The sequence below is a fragment of the Bombus flavifrons genome, chromosome 7, assembly GCF_040668555.2.
Source record: "Bombus flavifrons isolate JBK064 chromosome 7, iyBomFlav1_principal, whole genome shotgun sequence".
NCBI classification, from domain to species: domain Eukaryota; kingdom Metazoa; phylum Arthropoda; class Insecta; order Hymenoptera; family Apidae; genus Bombus; species Bombus flavifrons.
This window is the reverse complement of record NC_138448.1, coordinates 11,988,938-12,015,923: the sequence shown is the minus strand read 5'-3', so window position 1 is coordinate 12,015,923 and position 26,986 is coordinate 11,988,938. Positions and strand designations below refer to the sequence as shown.

At 39.8% G+C, this 26,986-nt stretch overlaps 1 protein-coding gene across 9 annotated transcripts in view; it reads left to right on the top strand.

The window, feature by feature from the left end:
• LOC138181438 (glutamate receptor ionotropic, kainate 2) overlaps positions 1-21,356 on the top strand; it is a 114,014-nt gene extending 92,658 nt beyond the window's left edge. For 4 of the 9 annotated variants that reach the window (XM_069116213.1, XM_069116216.1, XM_069116212.1 and 1 more), the window contains 9 exons: positions 1,051-1,254; positions 5,617-5,721; positions 14,515-14,772; positions 16,821-17,018; positions 17,547-17,772; positions 17,843-18,007; positions 18,437-18,537; positions 19,269-19,559; positions 19,747-21,356. In XM_069116213.1, the coding sequence (XP_068972314.1) occupies positions 1,051-1,254; positions 5,617-5,721; positions 14,515-14,772; positions 16,821-17,018; positions 17,547-17,772; positions 17,843-18,007; positions 18,437-18,537; positions 19,269-19,559; positions 19,747-19,839 (1,641 nt within the window). In that variant the 3' untranslated portion in view covers positions 19,840-21,356. Of the gene's footprint in view, positions 1-1,050; positions 1,255-5,616; positions 5,722-14,514; positions 14,773-16,820; positions 17,019-17,546; positions 17,773-17,842; positions 18,008-18,436; positions 18,538-18,729; positions 18,901-19,268; positions 19,560-19,746 lie in introns of those variants that run through there. The other 5 variants (XM_069116220.1, XM_069116215.1, XM_069116214.1 and 2 more) reach the window with 3 other exon arrangements.
• The last annotated feature ends 5,630 nt before the right edge of the window (positions 21,357-26,986 follow it).

Here is a 26,986-nt window from a genome sequence, read left to right as displayed (position 1 = left end):
TAATAGAAGAATTATTAAAATTATTAGAATTATAAATTATAAGCGAATGGAGAATGTAGGTAATATTTTGCGCCGAATTGTACACAGAGAATGTTTAAAATCCAACTAGGTGAATTTTCGAGTCGTTTTACCTATCCAGAGTGTCGCGTTCATTCGAGACTTTTACTTTCAAAATGAATTATACCGTCGCGTCGAAAATCCCCATGCGGGAGAGAAGGCGCAGGTAGAAACACTCTCTTTCGTCGTTTCGTTTGCCTCTTCCACGTTCTTGCAACTGAGTTGCCTTGTACGCGTGGCTACATTATCCCGAGGGAACGTTCGTGGTAATAGTCTATCGAGTGGTAATCCATTTAGCCGGTAATCAGCATCGAACGCCGTCCAGTACGAGGCTCTACGCGTCGTGCATTTGCGGTAAATATCGATCAGATTCGTTCGAGACACGTGGAACAATGGAAGCTCGATCGTCGACAAACGTCGTCTCTCTCTTTTCCCTTTTTCGGCTACTTTCGAGTAGGAGACACTATATGCGAAGAATAATTGGGATAATTTATAAGTCGAACTTATAAGTAGATTGATACAAAGTAGCAACTATCTTGCAGTTAAATGCCTCGAGGAACGTTAGTAGTAAAAGCTGAAATGTTAGAAAGAAGAAAAGAAAAGCTAGCTTCCCATTTATGTAACCGATTATCCTTACAAAGAGTGGGTAGAAAACTTTCTGACAAAGATGAAAGGAAACTAAAGGCAAATTAGAGAAGCTACGAAGGGATAGAGTAGTGAAAAAAATGATTAATATTTAAGTAGAAATGCTCGAAAAATGAGAGAGGAACAGGGGATCTTAATGAAAAAGGGAAGGTTAATAAAACAAAAGTAAAAGAGAAAACATATGAATGATGTGGTAGAAGCAAGGTACTATAGGATGGGGAAAAAAGAGTCTTACAGATACGTACGGATAAAGAGAAAGCAAAAAAAGGTCGGGAAAGTGAGGTCAGAAAAGAGAAGAGGAAGAAGAAGAGGACAAAAGGTAGTAGCTCCTTTTTATGGTCCCCGTAGGAGCAGCCGTACGTAATGCTGAAGAGCAGAGGGAATTTCAGCGGGAACGCACGTTACGAGGGCTTCTGCATCGACCTACTCAAGGAGATAGCTCACATGGTGGGCTTCGCCTACAGGATCGAGCTCGTGCCGGATGGCAAGTACGGCGTTTACGATTACGAGACTGGCGAGTGGAACGGAATAGTCCGCCAGCTGATAGACAAGGTGAGTATGTCTATTCTCGAAGCGTCTACGCTCGTGGAAATTTACATGTAACCGCGCCGCCATGCCGCAACCTCGTCACGATCACGCTCTGGAGAGTACACATTACGTTTGCTCGTAAGTACATTTCGGATAGTTGAAGCAAGTGTCCCCATAGACGAGGATACTGAAGCATCGACGATGAAGCGCGGGTTCAGTACACCCTGGGAATGTTGCTTTATTTATAGGATTTTGAATGTCACGGATGCATTTACAGGCGTTTTAAAGCAGCACAAAATAAATTAATATCGATTTACAATAGAACCGCGGATCACAAGTGAAAAACATAAAGAAGTCATATGTATTTCCTGTCTTTTATAGAAGAGCAATTTTAGAGTTGAATGTGCTTTTAACTTTGCATTATCCACTAACTGGCATAAAAATTGGGAAATCAACAGGAATGGATTTATATTTTTCCCATGTTGCCTTCGATTAATTACAAACACGCAATTTGATTACGAATGAATTGAAATTGACTGAAAGTTGCAGTTCCGTAAAAATTGTCACAGCCAATTATAAATTGGGTAGTCTTGTCGATAGTTTCAGTATTGAAATAAAAATCTACGTTATTGACAAAATCACCTGACATAACCTAATTGAAAACATAACAAATATGAAGATATATCTTTGCACATGCTTCATCGTTCAACGATGATGGAGCGAGAGAAGAAGAGTATACAATTTAATAAAAATTGGTTAAAAGTTTGTTAAAAGTTCGTTAAAATAATATTGAATATCCTGGAGGAAGAATGAATAATGTACGAATGAATTGATGATTGCATTATGATATGTCTATTCCGTACATTACACACGTAGCTGTAACATATCAGATAAAAAGAACTTAGAAAATCTTTAGCGCGGTTGCTAAGATACTTGTCTTGCGAACTCGAGAGTTCCATTATCACTAAATTCGATCGATTATTTAAACTTCTTTTTAAATTAAATAAATTATATCTCCAGTACAGTGTTGTCGTAGTACTTGAAACTAGAGTAAACTTCTCAATATCCATCGTGATAAAAAATTGTTCAACTTGTATACAAGTTAAAAAAAAAAGCGATAAAACGAAGATAATGAATTCCCCTTCGTTAATTCCCTAGCGAATTCGAAACTCCGAGTTCCAAGTGCAAGTTCTCGGCTAACTACCGTCAACAAAGATACGGTGGGTGCGACAACACATTCCGGGGAAACAATTTGCAATGCAAATCGCGAACCGATGCAACGGAACGATGGAAATGTGTGCACCGTGTTCCCTACTGACTCGTGTGAGAGGTGCGAAACCATGGTTCCGTGTATGGTAGCTTCAACTGTCAACCAAATGAGACCTAGGTAGCAGCTAATACGCGCACAGCCGATTGATTAAGTGCGGATTACGTCTAGCAGATCTCTGCCAACCGGGAATCAAATACTATCAGTGATAAAGTTAGCAAATTAGCGCGTTACCAACAACTTGACGGAACGTTCCTCTTGCACACTCTGTGCAGCCCTTGGGAGAGATGAAAATTGCATTAAAAGAGATGAAAATTCATTCGACCAACGTCCCGTATGCGTTACTTCGAAATGAATCTGTAAAATATAGCAACGCTTCGTTTGTTTCAGGATCATACTCTGACAAAAAAAAAAAAAAAGAACAAACGAGATTAAAACCGTCGTGTCGTAAAAAATATAAAGCTCGCGCGTATAATAGTAGATGTGTCCGTCCAACTCTCTCTCTCACTCTCTCAACAGGGAAATTCCAGAAACTACTTTCGCAATAAATCTCGAACGTCGGAGTCGGGCTATTCGGTATTCTAGAAAGCTCAAGTCGAATGTGTACTTTCCTGCGCGATGCATAATGGATGAATCCGGGGTTCGCGGATCTTTGCGTCCGTGGAACAAATTAATATCGCGGTTTCGGAGAAATTAGCGCGGCAATAATTTTCTCGCGTTTACAGTCTAGTCGAGCAAAAACACAGGCGCCCGCGCAATTGCGAAACGTTAGGGGAAGTCGAGCGCGCGCGCGCGCCATGGATTCGAACTTAAAATCACAGCGGAATTCCTCGACAAATGGAATTAACAGAAACTTGGTTGGAGAATTAGTCGGAGCAAAAGATAATTAACGGTTAAACGAAAACCAGTTTAAAGGGGTGCGCGATTGCAAAGGACTGAAAACGAAGAGAAATTTCCTGCGGCTGGGAGTTTTTCCCACCATGTACCTAGCACGACAGCTGGCACAAAGCGGACGGCGCTAAATCACCCGAGGTTGCTGTTATTAATTTTGTCAGATGATCATTAATAATTCTCGTGTCTAGGCAGTGGCGCGCCAACGGAAAAGTGCGACTTAATCGCCGCGATTTTTCTGTAATAAAGAAGAAGGGGAACTCGGGTTGAATAAGTGGCTTTACTTAGAATTCCCTTTCGCTCTTTAATGGCGATAGATGTGTATATAATTTACGCGAGTCCCGTGATTAAATGAACGAGCCTCTCCTTTCTTTTTCTTCTCTTCTACATAGGTACACATAGGTAAATAAATAGCGCGCCGATATCGCGTAAATGCGTTCGCTGCAGAAATATTCGATCAATAGGAAATAATTAAAACGTTCCATTTGAAAATTCCTTCGATATTACGAGAGGCTTATTTTCCCTACGTCTAACCTCTCTGCCGATCCAGGAATGCAGTTTTCCAACGAAGTTACGGCAGCACGATCGAAACGATCCGAATGGCTGGGAACAAAAAAGAAAAAGGAAAGCAAGGTGGAACGCTGACGAAACTCTCGCCGACTCCTCGTAGGACTGGATTAAAAAAAAAAGGAAGAAAATTCTGGCTCAATCATCGGTGATTCTGCGCGAGGAACTGTGTTCGAAAAGTCTGGTTCGACGGCCGGCTCTGTCGATGGCTCGGCAAATTGATTTAACTGATCGTTTTTTACGTTACGTTACGTTACGTTACGTTACGTTACGTTCTCGGTGCGTTTCCATGAAAAACAGGCCATCTCGACGAGAGTCACGATGTTCGTGGAGAACTGTTTTTTTACTTTCATTTTTCTCTTTACCTCTCTGCCGTTCTCTGTTCGCTGCAGGCTGAATCTTTTCGATCTTTTTCACCTCTGGGATATATTCTAATACCATTAACGCTACAAGTACCGACGACGAATCGAGTGTAAAACTTGTACGAAAAAGATCAAGAATAAAACTCGTACAGGCAATGTACGCTGTCGGTAGAAAATTTGAACGTTTCGACCATTCTATTTAAATCATATTTAAAATACCACGAGATACAAGGATAATTATCAAGTATTTGATAGAACGGTCGTTAGAACGATCGTTTTATCGAACGAGATAGAAGAACAAAAGAAGAAATGGAGGAAAGACACGCGAAGGGGTGAGCTGAGCGGTTTCTTTCAGCCAGCCTTATCGGTCGTGACCACATATACGGTTTCCAAGCAGCCGCAGCCAGAAATAAATCTGCCTAGTCTCATGGCGTGCCCTATGGCACAGCAAGTGCTTTTCCAGACGCTGAAAAAGCAGCGAGATAACGTATCTCGGCTGCGTATGCATACCGCGTTTTGCATCGTAGTCCCGAAAACCGTTTTCTCGGCCAAATCTTTTCCCTTCTATCAAGTCCTCGAGCGATTCTTCGATTTTTGCGAAACCTGGACACAGATTGAATGGATTTTTCAATGAATTCGAATCGTACGACTCGTCCACGGGTTAACGACGTTCGATTTCTTTACCAGTTTTCATGAACCTCAATGGGATACCGTTCTAAAGATAGGAAGTAAAAAATAACGATCCCTGTAGAAATTTCACTGTACCTAGGTAATGTCCATACGAGGTGATTTTAACGTAGACGTAGAATTTGAAATGATGTACATTTAAAAAGCGAGTAGATTTCCTAGCGTTTTACCCTTGCTTCCGTAGCAAGTCTTAAATCCTGCACCAACTGCACGTCATTTCACAACAACACCGCCACTCTCACTGCTTTCGATTAGACATAGGAAATTAGATTTACGAGATACAGATACATGCAGAAACGTGAAAGAACATGGAGAAAGGTAGGAGATACACAACTACCAGATACAACCGCCAGCAAATGAATCCATATATTCCATCACATTTTCGTGAAATACGGTTAGATACTTTGATCTACGTTTTACCCCACGTGATTACCCTTCGTACTTCTACATGTTATATAGCATGTGTCATACTTATTTTTCTTTTAAAGAATGTATAGATCCATGTATCTAACCGCATTGCATTTACGAAACATTATATCCTCAGTTTTGCCGAAGCAACGTCGTTTCCTTTGTTTCCGTCGACTAATCGAACGTATTCGTCTCTATTCGCAGAAAGCAGACTTGGCAGTCGGCTCGATGACCATCAATTACGCCCGCGAAAGCGTGATCGACTTTACGAAACCGTTCATGAACCTTGGCATTTCGATTCTCTTTAAGGTAAGATTCTTTAAGAATTTTGTTCTATTTTATGTAAAAGTAAAGAAAGATAAGAAAATATAAAAATGTATTTAAATGTGTAAATATCTGCAATTTACCTAATCTGTGGATACCATCTACCTTTTTGGAGGAAACGAGCGATCGAACGCACTTAAAAGAATCGCTGGTCCAAATAAAACACTCGTTTAATCCGGCTCGATTCGATACCGCGTTCATTCTCATCCGGAAATTCATATTTCCGATTCTACCACTTATACTACCATTCACTGGTTAATCTGACTTTTTTCTCCATACCTTTGTATCTCTGGCTGTTTAAATTGATCTCGCGACTACCACATTTCCCAACTATAACATTTGCGTTGCTCTGACCATTTAATTAAATACGTATTAATTTCTGTATTTGTAATTTTTTTCTTTTACTTTTTACCTTTTCAGCATATAAAGTTAAAAATTTGTAACATCCGTATTAGTTTGTTCTCTCGATTAAAGAACGAATAGTCGCTAAGAGGCGACATCGTCACGGAAAGGCTACTAAAACGCAGAAACAGCCATAACTTGGGAACGAGAACGAACGACAAAAGTAAACTCGCGTGAACCTTTTATTGCTTTCCCAGTTGCAGTACGACAACCTGAAAGTTATATCTGTACATTAAAATACCTTGTAATTCACCCTCTCTTTTTTTTTTACTTTTTTGGTTCTCCTTTCGTCACTGCGAACGTATTAAAATACTTGTGCTTTCATGGAACATTATAAATAGCATTTTTTAAACGACGTTATTCTCCAATCTCAACATTATTTATCTACAATTAACTGACCAAACAATATGTTAATTTTCAACTGGTCTTCCACCTTACCTTCTTTCGTTTGCTTTATAAATTTCAGAAATTTGTAGTATAAATCACCGCTAAAACCAGATCATATGCTTAAAATACTCTTAAAATTAAACTGTAGCATTGTTGGAGAAAACGACCTTGAACGATCGATCGATTTCAGTGAGACTACGGAGCAGCCTTAACACGCTTTTCAATTTTACTCGCGACACGGAACAGAGACCGCGTCAATCGACCAAAACGTAACGTGTATCGTTTCCGGCGATATGTCGTCCGGCTCGAGCCGCATTTCGAATCGATCTACGCTCATACATGTACAATGCACATACATAGATATGATTCATATAGCTGGAAAGAATCGCTGATCAAATCGGCGCGATCGAATTGAACTCCTCGTGAACGCGTCCCAAATGAATAAATATTCGCGTGGTGCGTGTTCAAGCGACGATTATTATTTCGCGACGCGTGAGAAATTGGCGTGACAGGTCACAGCACGTGGTGCCACTTGCTAATTAGACCCGCGGATGATGGCACTCGAAACATTCGATTAGCCGGAGATCCGGTCGAGCGAGAAATTCGATTTCCGTTTGACCAAACGATTCCATGGCCTTTTCTGTTAAGTCGATCGTTTGGAACGATATTTCTTTTGTTGAGTTGGTTTTTTGCGAATAACGGGTGATCCAGTTTGCGAACAAAATGTGTCGAATGTACTTTTAAATTACGGTTGACTGATGGAATAGTAGTAGTGTGAAAGTGTACGTGATGGAAATTTAATGGAAAGATGGTAAAAAATTCTATTTGTGTGAAGAAATTCATCACTGATTAATTACTGACAGATAGTTGATTATCTTCACCTAATGCATCTGCCAACGAAAACAGCGTTATTTGTGAGCTGAATGAATAGAAATTTGTAGGAATTATTATTAGATTTCTGCTCCTCGTATTTTATTGTTGATTCTTCATAAAAAAAATTCCAATGCATTCTTAACGAAGAAACCATTATTTAGCTCATAATAAATCAGGAAATAAATCAGGCACTTCGATAAACCGAAAATTCTCGCAGAAACGATGTTAGAAATTCACAACAGTAACTCAGCGAACAATGCTAAGCTGGGTTTACATTGGTCTAGTGGCATTCCAGTCCGGTGATCCAATCCAGCACAGGGTCGTTGTTGGAATGATGAAAACAATGTTCTCATGCCATTACAGGGACGTCATTCCAAGAAGCAAACCAGCCCAACGACTCGATGATTCGGAAGTCTATTTTATTATCCGGTGTTTACTCCCAGCATCGAGAACACAACACTCCAGCATTACTGGAGTCATCTAAACATCTCGATATTCGATACTAATTGACACGTAGCACAGCGTATCTATTGTCATTACAATCTACCACTTTAAACGATAAAAAAGAAAAATTTGGAATAACACAGACCATAACATTGATCGATTTCCAGTCAAACAACTGGAATGTAATCGCTTGGCTCAGCGACTGAACTAATGTAAAGCCAGCTTTTTAGTGTGCGTACCATGGAAGAACAACAACGACAGTAACGACAGCAAGAAAGACAAACGAGCGTCGCGACTCCTATATAAAATTTTCTAGACGATCGTGCTTCGTTCAGTTTCAGCCTCGTTCCACGTTTTGTCTTTTATTTGCCGGCTAACGATGGAAAACCCAATCGGCCGTTTCTCAATTGGGCCAAATTTACAGAACGACCGTGTCAGTTCCACTTCTCGCTTCTCGATCTTTCACCTCTTTCCTTTTTCTATCGTATTTTTCCGTACCTTTTTATTTCGTCACCAAAATCAAGTAACATACAATTATCCATAATATTTGATTTATATTTATGATTCGTTAGATTTATTAGAATTATTCTATAATTGATTTGAACATAAAATGAGGGAGTTTGTTATCGTGTTCACTTTAGAAGACAAGTTAATTCGTTGCTCGAATTGAGAATCTTTTTAACATTTACAGTTACGTAGAAACAACCTTTATACAGCTTCCAAATTTTGTTTAGATAAGATATATAAATCATTTTTGATTAAATAACGATTTCTTAACGTGTAGAGCAATAATAAAAATAATTCTTATTCATCTTCGCATACAACGCACTAATTTTACAACAACATTTCGTATAATGTTATTTTTGACTCTTATGTAGTTATGACTCTTTTGTATAATATACCAAAATTTATGTCGAATGTAAATATTTTTTACTTTATTTATAAATCTGAGGTACATAGGTCGTGATAGGAACCTACGTACCTTCTAGGAAGAAATACTCGGGTATAGTTAACAAGATATATTTATTAATAGATACTCTATATGTACACTTGGCGTAGAACTCGCGATTACTATTAGCGATCAGCGATTCGCGATTACAAGTTCGACTTCTGGGCGATGCGTTACGATGCACGATACAAGTTCGGATGATGATTGCTTACGATGCCGAAGAACTCGGGTCAACTATTACTGCCAACTACCAACTATCGACTCTGACCGATGTCTAACGACTGACTTTCCGTCACGATGATGCTGCAGAGAAAAACTATGATGGGGTGTGTCTAAGGATACGAGATCATCGGATTCATCGAGGAAAGCCTTCGTTCGGAAAGTGAGAGAAATGGACGTTGCTGTTAATTGGTTAATTTCTACGTTGGTGGTTGAAGGGGGATGCTAACCGCCCTCGAGAGAAAGTTACTAGCGAGAAGCATCGTACATATTTCCCGTATATTCCCGTAGTAGGTGATAGATTTAGGGACTGTTAAGACAAAGACTATTTGTTCGTTAACTAAATAAATCCTAAGATTTATAGCGGGTCCTTAGGCTAGCTGAAAATATACCGTGAAGATGTATCGACATCTGGCAATCATCTTATCCGAAGAATAAGGTCTTTGTATAGCGAGCCACGAGCCAGAAACCGTTGGAAAGTTTACTGTCGAGTGCCGTTACAAATCCTTATTTTTTACATGCTGTTTAGTCTTTTCAAAAATGAATTATGCCACACGTACATTTGCAAAAACTAAACCTACCAATAAAAACATTTTATTTCATGTTCATAGAAGTTTCATATTGAGAGACGTTATCAGATAACAAGAAACGAGGAAATAAAAGAAAGCATTTATTTCCAATTCTCGAACGCCATAACTCGCCATAAACAGCATGCTTAATCGCTTAACTTCGCCAGCTTTTTAAACGATAGGAAATTTAATTAATTTCGTTTCACATTCGCCATGGAAATTAATATTTTGCTGCAGCCTGTTTCAATTTCACCGCCGTGTTTGCTTGTTTCAAAGCAAAGTGAAGATACCTTTCTCTTTTTCCTCCCCTTTTGGCTTGATACAAACTCGTTGCTCGTAAATAACACGGTATACGCCACTGGTAGTATTCGAATCACGAATGAAATCGTTATTCGCACGGTTTTTGTTGCTGTCGTTGTTCTTGCTAATTCATAGCGCGACCACGTTAATTGCCAGCAAATTTTCTCCCTTCGAGTTACTTTCCCCAGCGAGCAAATACGCCGAGAACGAAGGCCATTCTTTTGTCGCGTATTGTGGAAAACAAGCTGTTCTGGAATAACGGGTCTCATTTGTGCAAAATTTCTTAGTTCATATAATAATCAAGATAGCCCATTGTGTGTGGTCATGTCGCCTAAGGTAATGTTCAGGTATTTTCGTCAACCTTTTCATTTTCTTTATAATTCTATAACAATTAGCAGATATACACGGTAAAGGGTATTCTAAATATTCTAAAATAATAAAATAAATATTCTAAATTATTCTAAAGCAAAGAATTTCCAACTTGACTCCTTATTAAATTCTTAACTTGCAAGGATGACATTAGAAATGCGCAAAGGCAAATGGAAGCTTTCGTTAGTGACTTTTCAACTAAATACTCGAACATGTATGCATAAGAGACGAAGTATTTACTAGAAATAGTATTTAAATATTAGGTTGTCCGAAAAGTTTCTTTCGTTTTATAAGGATATAATGCACGTACAATGTTTTTTGTTTTATATTAGTTTATTGAATTACGCACGAACATAATAATAGAAATAGAACGAAATGGATCATACCTAATTTGTGGCGGCATTCGACAGCAAATACGACCGGACGACAGCAGCGCAGTGGTTAGCGCCTTAGGTTACGAACGTTCGGGACCCGGGCTCAAATCCCGGCGCCCGTAGTCCGATTTTTCTTCCACGACATCTAAATGAGAAGAAAAAGCAGCAGTTAACCCCTCAGCGATATCTATACCCAGCATCATCAGCTCTATTACCGACTACTACCGCACCTCAAATTGGTGTGACCTCGACGTGGTCTACAGCGAAAAAGATGTTGTGTGATGCGCTACCGAGACTTCGATCATCGCGAATCTAAGACTGTACAATCTGGACCTATCGCTACGACGAATATGGAAACGGCCCTTCCACCTTTAGCAAACCTCGACGCCTCACCTTCAACCGACGCAAACAGCTGACAGGATACGAGACAATGATCGAACCAGGAGTGATGATATAAAGCCAACGAAAAGTCCATGGACATCATCTCTGCACGTCATACTAAAGACGAACGGAGGCCTACGACCGTACGCTATAAACGCCTACCCACACCGCACGATGATTGAAACTTAGCGCACTCATCTGGGCCCTCAGTTGGGGTTCACTTGGTCACTTAACGCTTTGAAAGGGGCGAGCCATGTTTCATTCGTTCCAACGTTTTGAACTGATGGATCAATTACCGTCGTTATTCGGGGCAGTACGCTGATGATCATCTCCAAATTTCTCTGCTATAAGGTCCCGCTGGCCGCATTAACTTTTCCGGGTTAATGTCGTCGACTGTGGCAAGGATACGCCTGATGCGGGTGGGGTAGTCGGTTCCTCCACAGCGTGAGGATGAAATCATCAGGCGTGGTAGGGCTAACGAGTTTTCTAAGGTGCTGATAAAATTCAGATAGCTTCCTATCGCCCATCTCTTCGCTTTCCACCATCTTCTTTACCGGAACACTGTCTGTATCAGTTAATATGCGAATGAGCTCCCATTTCAGTTTCTCGTATCGCCCCGTGGCTGGGGGATTCGTCATTACGTCTACGATGTTCTGTAGGTGCCGACTGTCGAGATATTTGGCAAGAGTCACGAACTTTATTTTGTCGTTGGTGATCTCCGCTGCCTCGAATTGCCTCTCCAATAGGGCGAACCATGCCGTGGTGTTCGTGGGCTGCAGTGGAGGCATGCTGACCATCTGACTGGCTGAACTTCCTTGGTTATTACTTTCCATTTCACAAACATACTTAGAATCGCGGTGATTGAAATCTCAATGGCACTATCACGGTCACCTCTTTCGCTGTAAATCACGTCGGGGTCAGCAATTTGAGGTGCGATAGCACTATCACCACAACTACTATCGCATCTCAAATTCAATGAAATAATATAAAACGGAAATTGTTGTTCATCTATTATCACCTTATGAAACGAAAGAAACTTTTCGGACAACCTAATACTTAAGATTTAACACTATTTACTAACTAGTAGCAGCGGAAGATCATGCAGAAGGAATCTAGTATTTGTTTTTAATATTACTTGCACTTAATACTTACAGCCATTCGCTTATTATTATGCATACGACCGAGTGGCTCGAAATATTTCTTCGATTGTGCACATTTTTATCGCGCAATCACTGAAAACGACTCTATCGAGAATTTTCTCATTGAACGGAAGGAAACAACGGAACAATCCACGGGTCTCGTTTAAAACTTTTAAACGTCGAACCATTCGTTTCTTTTCAATTGAGGAACAAAGAGAAGAAGGGGTTTGGGAATCTTCGCAATATCGGGATGTAATCAGCGTAGAACGAAGGAAGCTTCTCTAATTAGTGTAATGCGACCGCTTAATTGCAATCAGCGTCGCCGGCGTGCCCAGTCGAGGTGTCCTTTAATTATTCGATATCGTAATTGATCGTCTACGGTCCGCGATTCCGGCGTCAAAGCGCTTACCACGATACTGCAATCTGTTGTTGCCGCAGACGCGCGTTGCACAATTCCTTGCGGTCTATTCCCAAACCGTTTAACGAAGAAAAGAAGGTAGGACATCGTGGTCCAGCGGAACCTTTATCGATTCGACGTTCGCGCCATTAACTTAATAATATTTTATTACTACGTGACGATGCAAGAGTTTTTTAACTTTCGTTGAAACTTTAATGTCAATCTTCCTACACCTTCTTCTTAATCCTCGGATAAATTCTTCATAACTATATTTGGTATTTTCTACGATATATTTCTACGATACACGTCTGACTACATTTAAAAGTCATAAATCGAACAACAGATAATGCCGCGTGTCTAGAAATCACGATAATCCAATCAGTCATCTACGATCTATTTCCAAAACTATGTCGTTTTTCTGGATTTCTGCCAAACATAGCGAGTCCGACAAACACAGTTGCGAGCATAAATGTACGAGACCTCGTAAATCCTACTTGGTACACGGAAGAAATCGCGTGATAGTAAAATTTCACCGTGCGTTACAGCCTCGCGAATTAGACGGACCGATACTGTACCATTGTACTAGAAAAACGTGGAAAATACGAATTCAGTTAATTGTCGTCTAAGCATTTCGTCCAAGTTGAAACTTCTCTCTGTACTTTGAACGTTCAAGCCTTAGGTAAAAGAAGACACAATTTTTTGTATCTCTTGTCAAAGGAAAGGAATGGAAATCTAAAAAGTGAATGGAAAGGAAAGAGTTCATGTGGAAAGCAATAGAAACTCGAGTTAACTGAAACAATTCATCAATGAAAAGAAAGCAGCAAACATAAAGCAAACGAGATGAACGAAGACTAAGGAGAGTAGATTATTCTCTGAGACGACGATCTTCCCTGCTTTGCCATTCTACTGGATCGAAGAAAGAATACAAACCAGTCTGTGGAACGCTCGTTACAGCTCTTACAGTTTCGTAAGCGGAATTAACCGATTTAAAATCGAACAGTTGTCGAAGGATCGAACAAAGTGTCTCCTTCAATAGTTGGTAGAAAATCGAAAGAAGAACCGCTGGAACGTGCAAGATACGAGATGGAAAGACTCGAAGCGGATAGAAATTGCGATTTCGATGCTTAAACTATGATTATAAAATTGTTCCTGATGCAAATTTAAATTCGAAACATTGATCAAACTGAAATCTTCCTTACTTTTACGAGGTTTTAATTAAAAATGGTTTCTGTTAAATTTACACTGAACTTCAACATTCAAAGAACCATAATAAAATTCTAGAATGCTAAAACCCTGTTTCGTGACATTCGGCCGTACTTTTTCATCGCTCTTTGTAGAACAGTAGCCGGTAAACTGCTCGAGATTAAACGCGAAGCGACAAACATGCCGCGCTCTTCAATTTCGACTTCGCAAACGGTACACGTTTACACATTCGGTCGATAATGAATTCGCCAGTTAGGCAGAATTTACAGCGACGTTATGAGCTAGGCCTGCCGGCTAGCAATTGAAATGAAAATCGATATGCATGCACTTTCACGTTTAATAACAATGTGATATAGTTCCTTGGTAATCTGTACGGTTAATCGATAATATCTTCGTTATCGTCTAGCGAAGATCTCGAAGAGATACTATCAATCGAAAATTATGATATAATGTAATGAACTTTGAATCTGGAAGATAAGTTACTGCTGAGCATATTATGACTAAATTGCGGATGTTTATACATTTATGATAAGTATAAAACAAATGAAAATATATAAAGACGAGCATAAATATAAAAATATGTCAAGATGCACGCACAGAGCTTTCAAGATTTTTCAGAAGTTGCAAGATTTTGTAATAAATAAAAAAGAATAGAAATAAATCAAAAGATAATTCTAGTTCTGTAAAATATTCGTGTTCGAGGGTACAGTAGATTTTTTATTCGATTCGATTGATAATCCGATTCGAAACGATAGATGAAGTTCGTTTACAGGTACCGACCAGTCATCCAGCTCGACTATTCTCCTTTATGAACCCGCTGGCTATTCAAATCTGGCTGTATGTGCTGGCTGCGTACGTCCTTGTCTCGGTGATGATGTTCGTGGTTGCCAGGATCAGCCCGTACGAGTGGAACAACCCTCATCCCTGTCATACAGAGTCGGAACTTGTCGAGAACCAATTCTCGCTGGCCAATAGTTTTTGGTTCACCATTGGCACTCTGATGCAGCAGGGTAGCGACCTGAACCCTAAGGTATGTCACTGTAATTTTCCTGCAAAATTAACACACTGTTCGATACGATTTTAGAAGATCGTTCTTCGGCTTATTTTCATTTTTATATCTACGTCTCGCGTCTGTATGTTTCTTCGTTTAATCATAATTTTTCAATTCTTTCAAGTTTCGTCAAGAAGCCACAATGGACTATTTGAGGCCAATTTTACCGGAAATATTAGGTTGTCCTAAAAACTTCTTTAGTTTTATAAAAAAAAGTAATAGATGCATAACATTTTTTATGTTATATTATTTTATTGAATTATGTATGACTCATTTTGTAGTAACAGAACAAAAGTAGTAATAGAACAAATATAAAACAAAAAATGTTGTGCATCTAATATTTCCTTGTAAGATGAAAGAAACTTTTGGGATGACCTAATAAATACATTCGTCGTTTGATTAATCGATTAAACGTAATACAATACACGATACAATCATACGAATCATACGAATAATATTCATTTGATTGATGCAACAGAACTTTTTGAAAAATATATTACGATACATTTATTTATTCCGATAAACGTAATACGACATCTTTCCTTAAAAACAACACGCAAATATACCTACATACGTAGACATGTATATGGTGGCTGAGATTCTATCGTGAACAGTTTCAACAATTTTATTTCAAAAGGTATTGACAACCGTAATTACCAAATTTACAGTGCAAATAATTCAATTTAAATTAAACAGATTATTAAGCTCTTCTCTGGCTATATATTTGCTCCAGCTCTTTCAAATGCCCATGCATATTAATAGAGTGGAAAAACATTGACGAATAGCCGCAAGGGGAAACCGGACGGATCGATCGGCGAGAATATCATCGAATCGACGATCTGTTTTATGTTATTTTACTAAAACCTGTTTGTACGAAAAAAACCACTCGCAAATATCGAGCCGATGACCAGAAAACACAATATGCGACATATCTGATGCGTTCCGTTGTCTTTGTCGCGCTATTCCAATTGATGGGCCGTGATGGTCGGGCGAAATAAAACTTTGTCCAAGGCTCCGTAATTACTATTTCAAAAATGACGCTGTTAACGTACGAATTTTGTTGTAATATTATCATCCTGTAACAACAGCGTTAACAATAACTTTTCTATTCTTAATCTGGTGGATATCGAATAGCGAAGAATAGACAAGAAAATTTTCAATAGTTTCAATAGTTTATTGAAAATTCATTTTCAATAGTTTCGACGTAACGTTTAAAACGGAATTTTAAACGATATTACAAACTTTTCATTACTATGCGTTTCGTTTTACAACGTTCTTGTTAAACCTTAAGGCGATAAAGCAACATTTTTACGCGAATTAACGCGTTGCTTTTATAACTATCCTAAAAACCTAGATTCACATGGACGTTCGTACTGCGAGCGATTAAGATTACGCTAAAACGACATAACTTTATTTCAAATAAAGATTAACGTGGCAGACTCACGTAAGAGAAATATTCAAACCTCTTATTGCACTTTGTCAACTTTATATCGCGATCGAATATTCTACAGAAATTTCTGTTTCCTTCTATTATACAATGCTGACCAAAAAGGGAAAATACATCTAAAAGCTCGAATTCCAAAACGATCTTCGAGATGTTCGCCGGAGAGGAAGCTCGAAGGAGTCTCATTGCGTTGTTCGGTTAGCCGTGACGTGGAACGATGGCGATCGGCCCGTTTCATTAAGCGGAGTGAATTAACCGGGCTTCGAGCCTTCGCTTAGAGACTTAGAGAAGCGAAATTGCGCCACAGAGATAATAGAATCTCAGCGGTGGAACCACGATGACTCTAGTTTATCGATGAAGGTTGCTTTGCTCGAATATCCACGCGGCGCGGTGGCGTAAAATTTTTATCACGCCACTATGCACGACTTTACTTTGCCTTTTCATAAAACTTAAAGCCCTGCAATACTTGGCGATATTCTGTGTTTTTACTACTTTCAACGCGAAACGGTATAAACTTAACTAAACCGGTGTAAAACCTGGCTGATAGCTTCTTGAAGATATTGCAGTTGATAAATTTGATCAGGCAACGAGCACGCGGATCGTGGGTGGCATATGGTGGTTCTTCACGCTGATCATCATATCGTCGTATACTGCCAACCTGGCGGCGTTCCTTACTGTCGAGAGGATGATCACTCCCATTGAAAATGCGGAGGATCTCGCTGGTCAGACGGACATCGCTTATGGTACCTTGGATAGCGGAAGTACCATGACTTTCTTCAGGGTAATCATCTTTATCGTTCGTCCTTAATTAGAAGTAGCGGAACAGTCGATATTAGCAATTTAATATTGCTGTCAGCCAATATTGGAATAGCAGTCAAGGAGATGAGATTACATAAAAAGAAATATCCCAAGGAGAATTGAGATTAAAAAATGTTATTGGTTTCGAGGTAAAAAGGAGATGCGCCCACGAAGATGACAATTGCTAGAAATAATCTTTTAGTTAGAGATCAGTCTCGTTCGGGTTAATTGAATACTTTGCAGCGATAAGAGGGCAGCTTCAATATTTCAACTGTATTTATCGGAAAAGAGAGAAAGATACAGGTTTCATATGCAAATGTGCAAAAATTGATTGCTACGAGTATTAGTAGACTATGAACTTATAGTACGTATGAAAGAAATAATTTAATTTCGATTAACTTTATTCAAATTACTTGAAAGTGGAGCGCCTCCTTATCGCAGCAATCTCTCCAGTTATTTCCCATAATTATCTGCAATAGTACGAAGCGATAGTAATGCGAACAATCTAAAGGATTCGATGATCGAGACGTACAAGAAGATGTGGCGGTTCATGGAGAACAAGAAACCATCCGTGTTCGTGCCCACTTACGAAGAAGGGATCCAGAGGGTTCTTCAAGGCGATTACGCTTTCTTAATGGAGTCGACCATGTTGGATTACATCGTGCAAAGGGACTGCAATCTCACCCAAATTGGCGGACTTCTGGATAGCAAAGGATACGGCATCGCTACGCCAATGGGTGAATTTTATCTTCTTCCATGTTTATAGAATAGATTGTCTATGATTGTAACGGTTCATATTGTTCGTAGGCTCACCATGGCGAGATAAGATATCTCTGGCAATCCTCGAGCTTCAGGAAAAGGGAGAAATCCAAATGCTGTACGACAAATGGTGGAAGAGTCCCGGTGATACTTGTATGAGGACTGAGAAGGGCAAGGAGAGCAAGGCGAATTCCTTGGGAGTGGATAATATAGGTAATTTTTGAAAGAATTTCATTTACAATGACTGTAAAAAGTATCGACACGGCATTATTATAGCATCTACCAATACATGATATTTTTGGCTCTGATTCATACGTTTTCAAAAATATCATGTACGATATGTGCATTATGAGCTTTGTTTCAGAATAATCTGTCAAACGGATCTGTAAACTTATTCAGTTTCCTTCTGAGACACTCTATATATTTTGGTAGCATTTGAACACTAATATTCGATAACACCGAATATCAATGTTCCTAACTCGTTATTCCTCTGTTTCGACTTGCTATCGCTGTCACCTTCAGTCGAATCGCGTCGAACCTCTTGGGTTAGCGAACAATTCGAGGAAACAGCGTCCTGTAGGCGACCAGGACCGATGAATTTTTATATTTGCTGGAAGTTGAACTTCTTGTGCTGTCTTATAGGTGGAGTATTCGTTGTACTGCTGTGCGGCCTGGCGTTCGCCGTGTTGATCGCGATTTTTGAGTTCTGCTATAGTACCAGGAGAAACATGCCGGCGGAACGGGTAAGTATCTCTCTTCTACAACGAATATCAGAAACAAGAGAAAATGCATAAGAATATCGTGGACATCGATATTCCACTGGATATCGTTCTACGATCACAAATTAGGTCAATTTTCTCCGCTCTGTCACGGATTGTATCAATAAAAAAAACAATTCGTGCACAGATGGCGAGAAAACAGAGACTTTTTTCCAGGCGATGAACACGCGCGATGCATGAACTTTAGGATTGCATGAAATTTTGTGTCACTTTTGTTTTCCATTTTGTGTGGCCCACCGTGGATTTTTCCGCGAAGCAGCATGAACTCATCCTTCATTGAAGCATGCCGACCGACTGCAAACGCACGAAGCTCAGTCCACGACCAAGGTCCGTTATTTTTGCATTTTTTCCAGTTGAAAACTTCGTTATCTCCGCTTAATTCGATTCCCCTTTTGTCCGTTCTCTTTTTCAACGTCTGCTCGTAATTGCGCGCGCTGTTGGCAACGTTTTTTGCTCGCCTTCCGTTCGATAGCCAGCGCAGTATCGAGGAACGAACCTGCTCGTTCGCTTAAATTACCGATTCGCTTTGATTACGTACGTTCGTCGTGTTTTTTCGTTTCCGCTTCTGTTACCCGTGTCGCGTATCAACGAGCAGAACTATCTGAATCGGTCGTCGATCGATTTCACGAGGTGTTCCCTCAAAATCACTTTGACTTTATCGTTTCCTTCTCTGATTTGCTAAATTCGAAACGCAGAGAGCTCCGGTATCGACGCCGATCTGCACGGATTCTTTGCAAGGGATCTCGCAATCCGTGCAGCAACAGCAACAACAGCAGACGCAACAGCAGCAACAACAGCAGCCGCAACAGCAACCGAATCAGCATCAGGAATCCCTGTGCTCGGAAATGGCGCGGGAACTGTGTCGCGCGTTGCGCTGCCACGCGTCCTCGCGGCGGCGTCGCGCCTGCGAGAAATGCTCAACGCACGTGCTCGGCTATACACCGGACAACCCCACTGCCACCCCCTTGAATGGGATGAGATCGCAGGTTCGTTGCTTTTACAAAGACGACAAGTTATATATGAAAATACCGCGCGAAGGTTTAACGTCGATTGATACGCTAATTATTCTTCAAACGAAATTATTCTTAAATCCGCATCACGATCTCTTCTAATTAGATAAAGAGATAAAGCAAAAGACATGATACTGTATCGAACACAATTTTGCTGTTACAGAGAAGCAGCCTGGGTGTTCCCACAGTGGAACTGCCGCCACATGTCCACCTGCATCATCACGCACCACCGCCACACGACTATGACGGAACTTAAACTCACGAATCTTTTTACACCTTTTGCGGTCACTTCTTGGGGCCTAACGAACGAGAAGAACGTACTAACGGGAAAAAGAAGTGGTACGTCTACGGACGAGGAAGCTTCGAAAAGAAAAGAGAGGGGACAAGATCGAAAAGACCGAGAAGAAAGTACAAAAACGCATCAAGTAGCACCGAACGGACAGATCGACCAGTTCGTTCCTTTCCTTTTTTCCTAGAGAACGAAGTAGAATACCGCCGCGAGTATCACATACGTCGAGAATCACCGAGAACCAACGTTGCACAATTTCTATGAAGAGCGTGTGTTCGTCGTCGAACACGAACGAGAGAGGAGAAACAAAAAGGCTCTTGTGTTCCCGCGAATCTCCCCTTCCTTTTTTCACCAAGAACACGGTCTCGTTTCACTTTCTAACGTAGAGTCTGCACCAAGAGACGATTGTTCGCGTACGTTGGCTAACGCGGAGCGGAGGGATCGATCGTGGAGGACTCGCATGACCCGTGGCGAAAATCCAACAAGACCTGCGATTTCTCAATTCTCGTCCCGCCACTATTTCATCCTCTCACTGTTTCTCACTTGCATCGCGTAGAAATATCATGGTATTTGTCATACGATCAACCAAAAACTCGAGGAATTTGCGTTTCGATGACCCACACGCAACATTTCCCTCGATTAATCGAACAGAGAAGGATAATCTCGTAGCGATTTCTCTCGACGAAAAGAAATCGTGGCAATCTAATAAATCGAAAAATTATTTGATATTATTGAAATTAATCACAAGATACATCGACAAGAGCTGTGTATCTCGAAATACGATCCTCGAGTATTATTTAGCACGACTAGATTTTGATCCATTTGAAGGAATCGTCGAGCCGAAGTACAAAGAAGAATGTCGAATTTTCTTTTTACTTTGCGCTAACGAAAAGGATCGAACAACCGATTTCAGTCTCGGAACATTTCCTGTACGTTCCACATCGCGTCAGGAGAACATTCGTGTTCGAAGAACGATCGAGCCCGAGATTAAACAGGAACGACACTTACCACGCGATTTTTCTTCCGTTTTCGGCAAGACGAGATGTCGTTGCGACTGACGCCAGACTCGATTCGGCTCTTCCTGTATTTTTTCACGCGAGAATACAACACGCGATCGATCGTAGAAATCGGAACGGCCGAGTAAGGCGGTGAAACTATCTGTCGATCAGGCCGTTTCTTTTTTATCCTTTTGCGTCCACGTAAACGAACTGCACCGTAAACGATTCTTGCATACGTAAACGACCACCGGAGGCACATTAACTCACATAACACACTCACGCAGATACAGATTCGTGTAACTACCGCGGCGGCACGCGCGAATGTAGACGATACAATTTGCAAGTATTTTAAAGTAAAACACAGAAGGCAAGCGACTAACTGTCTAGAGTTAAAGAAAAAAAAAACGAGTACAACCAAGTAGACGTTTGATGTCATTTCACGTGTGTATATGCAGACGGCGAATAAACGTAAGACATGATGATGGACAGGATGGATCGTTTTCTCGTTTACCTTCCCCTGATTTTCCTCAGATTCGTTTTAAGATTGACGATCCTAGTCCAACTCCACTTTCTATTAACTTCTTAATTTCATTACATAAGCAGATAATTTTAAACGTTACAATTTTGGAAATAATATTCAATTCTCAATAAGTAAAGGACTAATTTCTGCAAGTTCATTTATCATAGGAAAATAGCGGCAATTTCGAAAACAAATTTTTAGAACGGTGTTTGCAACGTCCTCACTTCTTTCTTCTTTTTAATATGCGGAGTTGAACAGTTGTTGATTTCGTTTTGAAATCGATAAAAGTAATAAAATGTAATATTGAAGTTGAATGGCGTTATGGTTACAAAGCATTGATCGTTGTATGGTTAGTATTAACCCTGATATATTACATCTACGTAAACACTACGTTGTACAGAACTATACAGGGTATTCCTGAAATCTTAGTAGAACCGGAAAGCAGATAATTTTCCATTTGAGGTAAAAGGTGATAAAAGTAAGTATTTCCCGCATATATCGCATTTCATATCCCTTATTTTATTTCTCAATTATTACTCTATATCTAATATAGACAAACCAATGTTAATACCCGACATCCAATATTCCCTACCCATTACAATCTTCTTATATTCAGCATTCTCTATGCTGAATCTCACAGCCCGTTCTCCACATCCTAATTGAACAATTCGGTCCTTTGAAATTAGGCGTTAGAAACGACACAGAAAATGCCAATAAGATGTAAAATATAGCTCACGAATTGCTCACGAGAAATCGTCACGTTCCACAAACGAAGCTCGCTGTCCCATAAAATTAAATTTGTTTTTCCCAGTCATGTCGGTCCCGTGCTCAAACTTCATTCGGACATGTCGGTTCGGTACTGCAAATCTTCACTCTCTCCCACAAACGAAATTTCTTATCCTACAAAATGAAACTGGTTTTCGTTTGTTGGAAAATATATTTGTTTATTTACTTTCGTGGACTGTACTTTTCAGTGCGTTTAAATCTTAGGTGTCAGAATATCGAACATTGGACATGGTTGTGGAAAAATTGGTAATTTGATCGTTGATATAGGAAAAAGGAAATAGAGCGTAGGATGTGGCATATAGAGGCGTATACAGAGAGTGTGACATATGGTTGAACCAAAATATTGGACCTGGCATGTGGGAAAGGACCTGTAAAAAATGTGCCAGAAGATGAAAAATATGTAAATAAGAAATATGAGATATGGTATGATGGTATGTATGCGCTGTAGAAATTAGGCTGGAAGATATGGGCTATGGATACGATATACCGGGTATGAGATATAAGAGAGGAGACAGGGAATATAAAATGTTAGATGCAGGATGAATATACGTGTGCTGCGAGAGTAAGGACAAAAGATATTCCCTGTATAAAATATTGTATTAATATATAGAACACGAGAAACTGAATGCTTAATATGAGATATAGAATGGAAACGTGAAATGTGGAAAATAGGGGCCCACAAAATAAAAGATGTGGATTGGCACCACTTGCTATGGAATATAGGATAATATATATGTCGGAGTAGGTTGGAATTTAGAATTAGGGTTAGGGGCGTGAAACGAATCTTCCTTTGGATTACACATTGTCGTTATGCGATAGAGAAGACATTGACTAGTGCAAATACGATTATTACAGAATTTGACAAGTAACCGTGGTAATTAGATACTCGAGGAGCTAATGACAATGATCCTAGGTTCAATAACGAATCCGCGGACAACGGGATGATAGATGAACGTGCTCACAAAATCTAGGTCTGACTCTTTGTTGGTAAAATGTGAAATAATCACTAGTCGTAAAGACGTTATTCTTTAGTCTATGAGATCGCGAGAGAGAATGACTTTCCCGTCCCGATGATGCCACAGAGGAAAACTACAATGGGGTGTGTCTAGGGACACGAGATCATCGGATTCGTCGAGGATAGCCTTCGTTCAGAAAGTAAGGGAAATTGGCGTTGCTGCTAATTGGTCAATCTCCATATCGGTGGTTAGAAAAAGATGCTAGCCGCCCTCGAGGGAAAGCTGCACGTGTACTGTGGAAACGCATCGACATCTGGCAATCATCTTACTTGAAGAATAGGGTCTGCAAGTGGCAAGCTACGGGACAGAGACCGTTGGAATGTTTACTGTCGAGCGTTACAACTATTTCCTTTTTAAGGAGAACTATAGAATTACTCCATGCCTCTGCCAGACAAAGCGTTCATCCCGTGACCGCGGCTACGTTCGGCGACTGGTTGGCGCCTCGAACCCAAGCTCATTATCACAAATCTCGAACAAATACAATCGGATCGAATGACGACAATTGTTTAATTACGCCTATGATAGAATCTAGATTACGGTGTTAAGGGATTTTCCCAGAGTTCCAAAGGGAAGGCTCCGATGTCCTTTCATCTCTGACATATATGAAGTGAAATGTGGTATGGAAACTGTGAGATGGTCTTCAGTTAATGAACATGGGGTAGAGAGTGTTATATGTCGAATATAGGAAATAGAATTGTATGCGTGTGTGAGCAGGTGTAACGTGTGATGTGTGGGTTCTGATATGCAACATTTGAGGTTTACCAGGTATGTAAATATGAAACCGGAATTTGCCTATAGATGACCCTAGCTGGTAATGTAGTTATTACTAAACTGCGTCATTGATGCCAAAAGTCTTTGTTGACATCTCACAAACATTTTCGACTCAGAACAATACAAGTTTCATACAACAGCATAGTTTGTAATAGCGTTGAACATGCCAAATTTTGTGCCTGGAAACTACGATTTGCGGACAGCATTGATTTTCTGTTACCATTTGAAGAAAACTGCTGCAGAATCGCATCGAATGCTTGACGAAACTTACGGTGAGCATGCTCTTGGTAAGTCACAGTGCTTTGAGTGGTTTAAAAAATTCAGAAGTGGCAATTTTGACGCGAGGAACGAAGAACGTGGAAGACCGCCGAAAAAGACCACCGAGCTGCTAAAACCTGGCGAAACCGTTAATACTGAGCGCTACCGACAACAAATGATCGATTTGAATCAAGCTCTGCGTGAAAAATGACCAGAATATCAAAAAAGGCAACACAAAGCAATTTTGCTTCATGATAATGCACCATCACATACAGCAAAACCGGTCAAGGAAACGATCGAAGCGTTCAGTTGGGAAATATTTTCGCACGCGGCTTACTCACCAGACTTGGCTCCATCCGATTACTATTTATTTGCATCGATAGGACACGCACTTTCTGACCAGCACTTCACTTCTTACGAAAATGTACGAAAATGGCTCGATGACTGGCTTGCCTGAAAAGAGCGACAGTTTTTTTGGCATGGCATCCACCAATTGCCAGACAGGTGGGAAAAATGTATAGCTAGCGATGGGCAATACTTCGAATAAAATAAATATTTTTAATCATTTTCATACAATAAACGTGTATTTTCTATACAAAAATTCCGGTTTCATATTTACATACCTGGTAAGTGTAGAGAGTGAAGAGTTAGTTGTGGGATACGTGATATAGCGTATAAGATGCGAGATATAAAACGTAGAAGATGAAATAGAATTGGTATGAAATGAAATGGAGATGGGAATGAAACTTATCGACCAACACAAGTAACAAAGAGTTATCTCTTAACAATTATTATCTCTAAACAAATAATTTAAAAAATATCGCAGGATTAAAGGAAGTTAAGAAAAGGTACAAAGTTAAGATCGATGGTATATCTTTTTTTTTTTATATAACATCATTTATTAAGGGATAAAATAAATGACAAATAACATATCACTTATATGAAACTATAACATTTCTTAGTGTTCATCATTCGTTATGATATAAAAGAAATCACATCACATACGACCCTCCACGTAACGCTTACACGCTCGTGTCGGCTCGATTCACGCGCTATTTTATCGCGCGCGATTTCCTCCCCTCTCTCACTCTCTCACACTCTCTCTCTCTCTCTCTCTCTCTCTCTCTCTCTCTTTCCCTATCGTTCGAAACTTGGAAATCTTTTTACCGCGAATAATATAAAATACACGATCAACTCGAATCGATCGACGGACGAAATGGACAACGAAGAATAGATCTCGCGAAACAATCACAACGTGATTTGCCCCCGGAATAATTCCATGAAGTACTACAATTATAGCGTCTCACGCTACGGCTCATGATAAGATTAGGCTTCGACCGCGTCGCTTAATCGAATCAACGTAACCGTGATGTTTCAGGCGGAGTCGCATGAATGGAATTCTCCGAGTTTTCGGGGATGAGAAATCATCTCTACTTAAATAAAGAAAAAAAAAAAAAAAGGAAGAAAGGAAAACGCGAGAAAAAATGTATAAACGTATAAAACCCGAGGGAATTTACGATCGCGGCAGATCGAGCGGATTCGAGCAGACACCAGCGTGTCCTACAATTTCTTCTGATACGATACAATAATAATAATATAACCGACTGAATCCATTTTGGAAGGGCCTAGTCAAATCACTTGTAATTATCACACGATCATACTCGACACGGTGGCATGTAAATGTTTTGTTGCTCCGTTATTCTTCTTTTTTTCGTAATATTTTTTTTTGCGGTTTTCACCTTTTTTCTATTGTAATATGCTTGTTTTTTTCTTTTTTTTATTTTTATATATGTTTTTGTGACTTTCGGAGGTGGCTCGAGTTCGCGATGCGAACATGTACGTTCATTCGCGATCGATAAACAATATTTCTTCTTGATAATACGCGTTCATACTTTATATAAGAGTGTGTTGTCTGTCTCTATGTAAATGTATGGGGTATCGTGTTTGTGTAATGCTTTATAGCTGTGTGTCGATCTATCGTCGAAATTGAAAAAAGAGAAAGAAAAAAACAATGAAACGAAGTAGAATAATAGTAGTAGTGGTGGTAGTAGTAGTAGTAGTAGTAGTAGTAGTAGTAGTAGTAGTAGTAATAGTAGTAGTAATAGTAGTAATAGTAATAATAGTAGTAGTAGTAGTAGTATTAATAATAATAATAAAAATAATAATAATAACAATAATAATAATGTACGAAGAAGAAAACAAAGAAACGATACACGTACGCGTGTTATGTATGATGCATGTATGGTGTGTCTATGCATGTAGAACAAATGCCTCGTTCTTTCTTTCGATCGACTATTCTCTGGGTCTTTTTTTTCTCTCGTCCACCTCCATGCTCTTATATTTCTTTTTCTCTCGCTTGCGCGCTTTTAATCGAGGCGTCCAACTTCACCCGATATCCTGACGGGATGATATCCACCGTTTATTTAAAAATAAACAAATAAAACGGAAAACCTGAAACTGTGTTTTACCATTTCTACCGCAAACGCGGCTCTTCCACCGATACAGAAAGTAAAAGCGAAGACAAAAAGGTAAAAACGCGCGTTGGCTGTTTCGCAAAACTTGATCACGTCAGGAAATCTAGGCGGAGATGAAGGAAAATTATCAATGAAGATCGTTGTCTCCTCGCTCAACCTTCTTCCCCTTCTATTTCCGTTAATAAACGATCGTTTCCTCTTTTTCTCTAAATCTAGCAATTACGAAGCTCATTCTTCCTTCCACTTTTTCTCTCTCCCAACTATTAGAATGCTTATTTATTTTATGAGATC